Raw genomic sequence first — 10,862 nt, 5'->3', positions numbered from 1 at the left:
GTCAAGCTGATGCATAGACTGACCATTACAAGTATGAAAGTAGCAGAGGCTAGAGGTTAAGGAGTGAGAACAAGGAAGCCACTAACTTGTGTGCCTTCCAGAGAGGAAAGCCCTGTGGACTTCTAAAGAACCATCTTTGGGTGGATGGTGCACACCTGTAATCCCAGAAACTTGGGAAAATGAGGCAGGAGGATTGACTGTGAGTTTGACTGTGTCTAAAAAAAAAAAAAAAAGAAAGAAAGAAAGAAAAAAGAACTGGGAATATAGTTCCTTATTCAATACCGAGTACTTGGGGGCGGGGAGAAAAGGCATAATTATGTGGCTCTTACCTCTGCAGTGGCACTGAAGGCCCTGCCAAACTCCTGCCCTGGGTCCCTAGATGCCTGGCCTGCTACAAAGGTATACTCCATGGTCTCTGAGTCTCTCCCACCCCCAGGTGAGCTCACTCTGTTTACTGGCTCCCTCCATTTTTGCAGCTTTGCAAGCTTAGCACCCCAGGGTGTCTGCATCTTCATTTTCTCTGGTTTCTCATATGATCAACTCCATGGCTACACTCCACACTCCCAAACCTCTGAACACCCCCAGAACCAAATTTTTGCTCACTATGTACAACTCTGACGTTGGAACCATTTTAGATGTTTTATTGACAGATCAGACATGGCTTTGAACAGCTGATTCCTTGATGTGCAGTTTGTCCTCCAATACCCTAAAGTTGAGGGCTCAGTACATTTCTTCAAGTTGCTCTGTGACAAGAGACAATTGTTCCAAGGCTGCAAACAGGGGACTGAGATCTCAGAACCCCTCCTAGCATCTCTTGGGGACCCTCCTCTTCTTCCTGCCTCTGTCCATTTTGTCCCTCCAAGGAGACATTGGTAAAGGAGCCGCAGGAAAAGGACATGGGGCTGGTTGGGGGAGTGTCTTTCTCATACGTCGGCCTGCATGGCTTAGGGAGGCTGCTTTTAAGACAATACAGGGCACAATCCCAAAATACAAGAACCAGAAATCCACAGACCACATCTGCTGACCTCTTTGACCTTCCCACACAGTGACAGCCACTATCACAACCTCCCAGAACTGGACATTCTTTCAGATGTGGCCCAGTGCTAAATGGACGCCAATGAAGGCCAGTGGAGCTCTCTTGATGGGGTCTTTTGTTAGCCATGGAGACAGAGCAACATGTTTAAGAAGTCTTCTACTGACTCTAGAATAGTCTACCCTCTCAAGAGTCATTTCTATCATGATGCAAAATCTGGAGGCGCTCAATAACAAGGGGAAGAAGGTATTTTTTTTTAAATGGTAAAAACTTTATTTACTATTTATAAATACATTGCAAGACAAACTTTTCAAAAATACTTTTTCTCCCCAAAAACTTAATTAAAAAAATAAAGAAAAGCTAATAGGTAGGCAGAATGTCTTGAGACCCCTTTGTGTTCTCAAGGAGAGCTCTGTGCAGTGTGCATCCACCCCCAGAACCATGGCAGGCAGGGCAGAGTCCCTCTGCCCATCTTTGCCAGACCTCCATGGTTTGGCCTTGGGGGGAACAGCCCGGCCTCTGGACCCGAGCTCTTTTCCTCGGTCATGGCCGTGGTTAAATCATCTAGTATCTCTAACATTTTATCTAGGATTATCTAGTACAGATCCTATTATATTTGGGCTATGTTGTATACAATGTTAACAATTATTAAGAATGTATTTTTTTTCTGAATATATGTATTAATTATAAAGAAAGTAGGAGAACTCCAAGTTCAACCAACACAGGTGAGTCTCTATGTGTTCCCAGTGTCCTTGATAGGCTCCCCCAACAAGCCGTTCATCTTTCCCGTCTACAGAGTATTTTTATTTTTTACATTGTACCAAGAAGGATAAAGAGATAACAATAAAACTCTCCTCAAAAATAAATTTGGTTTTGAGGAATTCACCTAGAAAACACTATTTTCTGCAGTCATCCAAAGAATCCTGTCATTGTTTATGATGCTGTTGAACACGGAGGCTGAGGCTCACCACCCTTGCCCTTCCTGCCTTACGGGGGCCACAGCAATGGCCATCCTGGGCCTTCCACTGGGCCACATCTTCAGGAAGCTGCCTGACAAAGGAGGGTCAAAAATACCTGCCTTTATAGGTTCCCAGAGTTCCCCAGGGCATTCTTGGTCATTCTTTTTTTTTTTTAAAGATTCCACTTTATACTCTGCAATAGATCCCAAGCAGATATGGTCACTGGCAGAGAGTAAGCAATGATCTTCATGATGGAGGGACCAGGCCTTTGACTCAAAGATGGCAACACAGAGGGCTGTGAGCCTCAGGAGGATGCGCCAGGATGTCCAGGTGACTGGGGTTTAGGGGTTTTCCTACTCTTGAGGGTGGGGATGAAGTGTGTTCTCTACATTAAGTAACACAGCCACCACAGTCTTGAAGTCGGAGGGTCGGCCGCCTCAGCAAACACACGGTGAAAATTCCAGGTGGGGAGAAGTCCACAGCCTTGTGCATGAGCGTGTGAGTACTTTTATAGGCAGCAACAGAGAAATTCAAACTGTTTTTCGCTGACTACTGGAAAGTGGAAAGATGCTCAAGTTTACCATTTAAAGGAACCATAGGCATTTCAAAAAAAAAAAAAAAACCTGTCTAAACTTTGGTTTTCTATTTTTTTTTTTTAAATCAGTTCACCACAAAAGAAATATAAATGGAGGCTGTAGCCAGCTGCTGATCATGTCCTTGGCAGTCTGTTGTGCAAAATAAGGCGTATTTGAGCTCCACATTAACTGAAACAAAAAGAAAAAGAAATATGTTGGTATAATCACCCAGAAAACTAAAAGGGTACAACTCTTGCTTGGGGATTTGCAGACACAGGCCCCAGATAAATGGTGTTGTGGTTTGTGCAGTGGACCGGGGTCAACTTGCTACCTTTCAAGAAAGCAAAGAACACTATAAGTTGCTCAGAGTTGGAAAATGTTACCCTAACATTAGAATTATTATTTTTCTAACTTCCAAGGGAAAAAAATAAACTAACTAAACATAAAAACTTTCTACTGCTTTCTAAATGTCTTGAGGAGATAAAACAATACATTTATTCCTATTTCCCCCCACAAGGACTTTCTTACTTATTAAAAGAAAAAAGAATATCCAATAGCATTCTTCAAAATGATGGCTTAAAATTCCAATTTCATATTAAACAAGTTTTCTTAAAGATATATTAACTACAGACTGAGAATATTCACAGTATATTGATAGGAAAAAAAAATTAGCCACATCTTTAATTTAGAAACTGGGGTCTTTAACAAGTTCTTGTGGATGAAAACAGTTTCCCTGATGTGAAGATAAAGAATCATCAGACTTCCAAGGAGAAAGCTTCACTTTGAAAAGCCTTCACGCTGTGCATGGGTCGAAGATTTCATGTGGTAGACTATTTAAAATAAAGCACAGTGTCTGAGACCACCCTGCTTCTGGCCTTTCTCCCTGTGTTGTTGGTTGGGTTGGCCTGATCTGTCCCCTTGCCTTTCTCTCTCTGGGCCTGGCTGTAGCTCCTGGGTGTAGTTGCAGTGAACCTGAGCAAGAGCCAGTGATTATGCCCAGCTCTCATTATCCCACCACTCCCAGGAAGAGGAGCCCCAGGGCCAGGGATGCTAAGGCCCCCACAGCCCCACCCATTCCCTGGGCTTACATGGTGTAGTGGAGTCTACTGGCTCTGCATGCTGAGGCAATGCACGTCGTCCTTCCCCTTGGTGTCATAGCCCGGGAGGGGCTGCCCATATTTGTCCACACACCAGCAGAAGCCCCGCTTTCTGCCTTTGGAAGGACGGCACTGAGGGAAGGAAAGAGAAGACAGACATGAACAACCTGGGCAAGTCAATAACAAGGGCACAAGGTGGCTTTCCCGGCATGGCTCTGCTGGGTTGAGAAAGCATAACAGGAGTCACTTGTGTGTGGGTGGCCGTGTACATGTCTATGTGCACGTGTGTGCAGCATAACCTCTCCATGAGAACAGGAGAGATGAGTATGTTCCTTCTGCCTTGAGGATAACAGACTGACTCTGAGCCCCAGCCCAGCATTACACAGGGTACCTTCTCAGTATAAATCTGCTGAATGGATGATTGGCAGAAAATGAGTGTGTGAATAAGGGCCCAAGTGCAATAGCTATGGAAGAATACAAGTTCTCTGATGTGGCTGCTATGACAAACACTATGACAAACATGGCCATGCTATGGCCAGTTCTGCTTGCTTAGGTCTTCTGAGATCCATGGTGTGCCACAGAGATATACTTATTTTGGTTCAACTACATCTAAAATTTGTTAATCCTTTTATAGCTTGTCACCACTAGGAAGGTGTCAATATCGGATCTTATATCTTCATGTTAGAAATTCACCGCCGTAGTTATTCAGAATGTCACTCCATGATGCAATATTAACAAATGTGTTAGTGTGTCCCTTTACAATTTATAAAGGGCTCCTCCATGTATCTTCTGGGTGAGTAGTTAAAACAGACAGTAAAACGTAGAGTTGGATCTGGGCTCAACCCTCACTTAGAGCACCAAGCCAAAGTTCCCCTTAGTGCCATCTCCTGAGATTGACTCCAAGTCACAGTGCCAGTGCCACATGGCTTAGAGTTAGAACTATGGCCAGAAAAACCTGGGGGTTGACCTGAGGCCAATTTCTTCTCTGAGCCAACAGAGAAGAGGAGACGAAGAAAATAGGCAGAGGCCCTTACTCACCTGCTTTTTCTTATAAAATCCCTTCTTGTCACAGTTTGGGATGTGCACGCCCCTGGGACTGAGCACATTGAGGAACTTCAGGTGATTCAATGTGTCCTCCATTTCTCTACGGCAGGGACCCTGTGGATTAGAAAGTACCAGAAATACAGGGGCATGGTTATTGCTTTAAAATCCTATTATGTATTATAATAATCTCACAGCCATCCCAGGAGGGTCCTATAATATACATTCCTTCAGTACCTCTTGAATAGGTTAGCAAGAAAGTCCCATGAAGAAGTTAATCATTGCTCCCCCTTTTTTTTAAATCCCCAGAATATGACATAGAACCTGGCAGAGGTCCAAAAACAGTACCCAGTGAATAAAATAAAACCATCTTTATGAGAATCTCTCTGTGCAGAGGTTAAAGAACACACCACACACTTCATAAGTGCTAGGAGGGGTGCAAGACTGCCCACATGTCCAGGACCATTAGGACTTGTCATGTGAAGACAGCCCTCATGGATCTTGGTAGGTGTCCCCTCTCCTGGCTTTAAGAGGAAAGGTTCTCACATATTCTGTCTCCCGCTTGGACTCAGAGGAGAAATTCTGGGTGTCTGTGCTTTGTGACTCATAGTCCACTTTGTAGCGCTGGCTATCCTTGGCATGTCCCTTCTTGATGACATCCATTTTGTTATGGGGGGGATGGAACTTGGAGTCGGTCACCCTGTGTGTGCTGGGGACTGCCTGGCTCTCCACACTTCCAGTGCTGCGGTCCTCCTCAGATTCACTAGCATTTCCTAGAAAAGCACAGGGGAGAGAAAGATATGATTACTGTTGACATGGAACAATAGTCTTTTCAAAATCTTGCTATTACAATCAGGTCTCATCTAAATGGCAAAGTTATTCCATCATTCCAAATAAATTAAAAAAAAAAAAACCTTAACAAAATGTTATTCTGTAATACTGCTTGCCGTACTGTGGTTGCTTTACCTCAAGAGACAATCTGTTTAAAAGTCAGCTGGCCATGTGCTTTTTCTATGTAGCTGCAACTGAAAGTGGGAAATGCTTTATCAAGTGCCCTCAAAGACTTAGACTCCAAAGCAGCAGTGTTCTATGTGTCCAGCAGGGGGCGAATATACACCACAGAAGTTGCTGCAGAGCTGATTAGAAATCTCTCAGGCAGCTTCAAATATGGTTTCTTCCTCCTGGGAGCAGCGACTACTCCAGGATCTGGGGGAAAAGTTACATTCTCTACCCCTGAAAAAATGGATGGTGGCATAAGACTGGGTGTGAACAAGTCCTCCTGGGAATTCTCAAATTCATTCCAGTTTGACTAGCACTGTCTTCTACTTTGCCAGTGCTATAAACTTTTTGTCCAGCTCTGATGGGAAAATAATTCTACCTACAACAAAGGGTCTTGCTGCAGGACCCAGCATCACACAGACAAATTGGGGCCTTGTTTCCCATCTGTCCCATCTCTAAAACTCAAGGTCCACACTGACTCTGTGCTTCTCCAAGGGCACATTATTAGGTGAGTCCTCTGCGCTGGTCAGCACAGCCTGTCAGCACAGCATCACCAGAGTTGCAGATGGCACCAAAGCCCCACTCAAAGTGCCAAAGAGTGTTCATGGGGTCGGTGGGTATGAAGGAGAAAGCCAACTCTGGAAAACTCCTCTTTTATAATTAAAAATGCTAATGAAGAAAGCTCGATAATTGACAAGGTTGCTGGAATGTTAACAGTTTAACTGAAACTTCAGGTATATGACTAAATGGGTGCTGGATGTATAGTCAGAATCCTTAACTCTATCCGTTTCCAGCAATGGACTTGAAATGCTTTCAAGCTGGTTGTATGGTGGGTATATAGCTCTGATCCCCCAAGGGGTTTCAGTTTTAGCTGCAGGTGATTGTCATGGAATTCCTTTACTTCCACAATCAGAATCTTAATGCTTCCCCTTGTCAGGGAGCTGGTCATTGTCCAACTGGTTCAGAATCCATTACTTTTTCTTGCCTCCAGGGGATATGCCCAGCTGTGGAGACTGGGAAGCAGCCATAGCCTCTAGCTCTTGGCTCAGAGGAGCAAAAGCCTAGTTCCCTGAAAACTACCAGAGGGGTGAAATAATTGGGCTGCAGACACTCTGCTCTGTCCTCCCACTAGCAGGCTAATGGGGAGATTTTGGGGGAAGCCCCTCCCCTCCCTGGGGCTCAGTATCACCTACCCAACAGGCTCCTGGAGGTCCCCAAGGTGTTTAGTGCCTTGGGAAGTAAAATTTCCCAGGGTCTAGTTCAGGATTTGACAGAAAAGTTTCATAAATGATCGATTTAGTTTCAATGTCCTTTAATCTTAGTTGTTTCTTTTTCCTTTTCCAAGGGAGTACTGGGACAATGGAGATGCTAAGGATATGTAAATAAACATATTTGCATTTCTTTTCCAAGAAACCTGAGTAATTTCTTAAACTTCCTCTGTTTCTTCTAATGCTTAGACTGCAGACTAGAGCCTGAAAACAGTTCTATTTAAGCAAGAGAATTATGACTTTCAACTATTACATGACTTTACTTTTTCCAAAATTAATTTTAGAAGTCACTTAGTTTTTAAAAAAATAACTTTATAAGACCCCAGATCAACCAACAGATAGATACTATACAGCTATAAAGGTGAAATCATAATGATCATTAAAGCCTAACTAAAAAGGACATTGTTTCTAAGCACTTCTAAGATAACTTTTTGAATACCCCCAAATGTACTAGAACAATAAGGTCCACAATCAAATGACGTAACATTGTTATGAGAGAAGAGTATTCAGAGACTTTAACAATTGGCTAGAGCCAGTGTGACCACTGGAATCTTGCCTTTCCACTAATCGGGTTCCTTAGGGATGAATAAAGCCAGCCTTGACCATCAAGGGAATAGCTTCATCCAAGAGTGTAACTCTACAACTACAGGAATTACAAAGGGACTGTACATTTTGCTAATCCAGGATGGGGGCTTGCCCAGCACCATCTGTCCAGCATGATGGGGGGGGGAGTGTGTGGAGTTGGGGGACTAGGGTGAGAAGAATTCTCCCTGCCTTCAGCTGTGCAGGGCAGGAACTTTCCTCACATAACTAAGGAAGACTGGCTAAGCATGCTTAAAATTTAGAACAGCTGCCAAATCCATTTAAAAAAAAATTTTTTTTAAGGGAACAATGTGATGTCCTTAAACAGAGTTGCGGCTGCCTGCCTGGTAGTGGCTGAGCCAAAAGGGGGAACTGCCAAAGATTTGCATTTTTCCTCCTTTGGAGGCTCCCTTCAATTGTACCTCATTCCTTCCTCTTGGCATTAAGGAGAGAAACAGTCCTCTGTTTTCAACTCCCTTCTCAATTGTTGAAATCCTCTGGGTCTGTACTCCCCGCAGCACCAACACCTTTGCTTTTGTCTGACCGCCTCCCTGGCTCAGGGTGTGATGGGATGTACAGAGTTATGATACTGAAAGTCTCAAATGAGGGTCAAACCTATAAGACTGCTTCCCCTGGGTGATCTTGAGATGTTACTTCTTTTTGAACTTCAGGTTTTCCAACCACAATCCCATCTCAGTCGTTTTCAGACACAAGAAGGCATGACATTGCTTTTCAAGCCAAAGACTATGCAAATGTTAGTATTTTTAGACAGGTATCTTCTTAGACTTTCCTGCCCAGCTCCCCAGATCCAAATCCACCCCTGTGTTCCTGCCTCCGCGCCTTTCTACTTTGTGGGGAATGAAAGCCGAGTCCCAGAGATGGGCTACATAATACACACCTGCTTCTCCGCATTGGGAAAGGAGAATCTCCAGAGTTTAGGACCTTTCTTTCCTTTATATTGACGTGCTGGGAAACCGAACCGAACTCACGCATGATAGGCATAGCGCTCTGCCACTGAGCTACATTCCCAGCCCCAGGCGCTTTTCAGACAACCAATTTTGGTGTCCGCTTTCCACGCCAATGAAACCTACCCAGTTTCACTGAAAGCGCTTTTACCAGAACTCTGCACTATGCAAGTCTCTAGGTTGGCTGCGGAGGGTACATCTAGCGAGCGCCTTCGTCTCCCGGAGTCCCAGTTTCCCAAATACCACCTTCTGGATGAGAAGTGCGGAGTTTCCCATAGCAGCACACCCTGTTCCCCCCAGCCATTCGCACCGGGTCCCTGCTGTTGCGCGCGGTGCGCCTGGCGCTGGCAGCTCACCTGGAGAGGATGGTGCCGGCAGCAGGTAGGCGCGCAGACGACCAGCGGCGCTGGCATTAGCGCAGAACCCGCGGCCGTCCAGCAGCGCCTGCAGCGGGCGCGGCTCTCCGGGCGGCGGCTGGCAGCGGAGGCCGGCGCCACAGCGCTCAGTGTAGACACCGCACGGCTGGCCCTCGCGCAGCGCGCACGTCATGCAGCAGCCACAGCCTGGCTCGCGCACCAGCTCGGCGCAAGCGGGCGCTGTGGGCGGAGGCGCGCACTGGGCCAGCGCACGCGCATCGCATGGCTCACAGCGCACTACGGGGCCCGCGCCTACCGCGCCAGCGCCTGCCCGCGCCACTGGCGGTCCGCGGAGCAGGGTCAATGCGGTCAGCGCAGTGGCCCAGAGTGCGGGGCGCGCCCGATGCATGGCGCCCACCGCGAGGGCCTGCTGCTCAATAAGCCGGAAAACACGGGGATTGGGCGACAGAAAGTGGTGCGAGGCTGTGGGATCTGAGTAGGCAAATGCAGGTCCTCAGCACCTAGCCGCAGCGCTCGCATCTGGGCAGCCTGGGCGCACCAGCTGCTATATAGGAGAAGGGGTGGCCGAGGACACGCCCCGGAACGGCGCGCCCAGGAGTCGGAGGGGGGCGGGCCGGCGCGAGCACGACTCCGGGGGCCCGCGCCTCACCCTTTACAGCGGGGCCCAAGTGCGGGGGCGCGCATCGTGTGGTTCGCACCGACACCTGCTCCCGTCACCCGTGTCCGGCGCCAAAGCCATCCGGTTGCTCACGGGAACCACGGTACCCCTGGCTACACAGCCACCTGGGCACCTCAGGCTACTGCAGTGCCTCGGTCACTTCAGTAGTTCCCAGCCAACTCGGCGCCCCCTACGCCCTTCCCCCCTCCACGTCGTATTGAGGTTGCCCCGCGGCGAACAGATGTCAGGGAAACTGGCAAGCTTCGCTCTTCACTTTTCACTCTTTGCTTTGCAAAGCTTTCTAAAATTTAAATCCTGTGTAGGGCATGTTGTGGGACATTTCTGAATGAGAATACCTGATTCACATCGGGGGTCTCTGGCAGCTAAGGCGCTGCGGGGTTTAATCTACACCCGCTGGGCCATTCGAACCCCCGGGGAGCCATAAATACGTGCTTTGCAAAAGCTCAGGAGGCCTTCACCGGTTTACAAGCTTGCTTCTCAAAGCAGACGCGACTCACACTTGCTCCTTTGCTGCAAGTCCTCAGCAGAGTGGGCTGGCAGCGAATTCGACTTTAAGACAAGGGATTCAAAGATTTTAAATCCCAACAGTTTTTCTTGCTTTGTGTTTCATTACGTTTTCAAATAGAGTTTATATCTGCGACCAAAGAACTAAGGGTACTAAAGAGAGCTTTGCTGAAACGAAATTAATAACCAAGTAGTCCTTAAATTGGTAATTTTGACACTCATCTTTTTGAAGGTTTCTTTGTATCCCTGTACAAAATTATTTCCTGTGCGTTCAAATGGGCACAGGGATTCTCGCTAATCTGCACAATCTGAACACTTTGCCGTAGATTTTAAATTCGTGGCGCAGTCGCGCCCTTGAGGTCTTTGTGACTGCTGTCTGCTTTCTCTCCAGCGCGCAACTCTCTGGTGTTGTCTGCGCGCTCCTTCAGTAGATGACCAACAGAGGACGCTAGTTGTCCAGGATTGGATTGAGAAACTTTTTGTGTCTCTTTCACAGAGTTTATGGATGAACAGTGGGAATAAGTGAGACCACCACAGGGAACATTCCTAAGTGTTGTTGAAATTGTGTACTTACATCAGGAGCTGGATAGTAGTTTTAGAGGAGACCTGTGTGCAGTTTGCAGCAGGAATAGCAAACCATGACCTCTTTTCCTGCCCCCTCCAGCATGCAGTTTCCGGTGAAGTTAGCATTCATCCACCCATTTCCCTCTGTTCCTCTCCCTCTCTCCCTCACTCACTTACTCCCTCACTCCCTTCCCCTCCCTTCCTTCTCCCTCTGTTTAC

General features: G+C 46.8%; 1 protein-coding gene across 1 annotated transcript; it reads right to left on the bottom strand.

Moving 5' to 3' along the window:
- Positions 1-1,282: 1,282 nt before the first annotated feature.
- On the bottom strand, positions 1,283-9,429 carry Igfbp3 (insulin like growth factor binding protein 3). Its single transcript, XM_005319260.5, has 5 exons — positions 8,876-9,429; positions 5,252-5,478; positions 4,703-4,822; positions 3,656-3,796; positions 1,283-2,756 (listed from the first exon to the last, which is right to left on the bottom strand). The coding sequence occupies exons 1-4, from the start codon at positions 9,282-9,284 to the stop codon at positions 3,671-3,673; spliced, it is 882 nt and encodes a 293-aa protein (XP_005319317.1). The 5' UTR covers positions 9,285-9,429; the 3' UTR covers positions 1,283-2,756; positions 3,656-3,670.
- Between the last annotated feature and the right edge of the window lie 1,433 nt (positions 9,430-10,862).

The sequence above is a fragment of the Ictidomys tridecemlineatus genome, chromosome 2 (genome assembly GCF_052094955.1).
Source record: "Ictidomys tridecemlineatus isolate mIctTri1 chromosome 2, mIctTri1.hap1, whole genome shotgun sequence".
Classification (NCBI taxonomy): domain Eukaryota; kingdom Metazoa; phylum Chordata; class Mammalia; order Rodentia; family Sciuridae; genus Ictidomys; species Ictidomys tridecemlineatus.
The sequence above is the reverse complement of the archived record's forward strand: the minus strand, read 5'-3'. Positions and strand labels throughout refer to the sequence as shown.

What these genes read in the sequence shown, in the direction of transcription:
- Igfbp3 (XM_005319260.5), bottom strand. Translation starts at nt 9,284, where the DNA reads ATGCATCGGGCGCGCCCCGCACTCTGGGCCACTGCGCTGACCGCATTG. An exon ending in CCAAGCGGGAGACAGAATAT is followed by an intron (nt 4,823 to 5,251) that starts GTGAGAACCTTT and finishes TCTAATCCACAG; the next exon opens with GGTCCCTGCCGTAGAGAAAT. An exon ending in GATTTTATAAGAAAAAGCAG is followed by an intron (nt 3,797 to 4,702) that starts GTGAGTAAGGGC and finishes TCCTTCCCTCAG; the next exon opens with TGCCGTCCTTCCAAAGGCAG.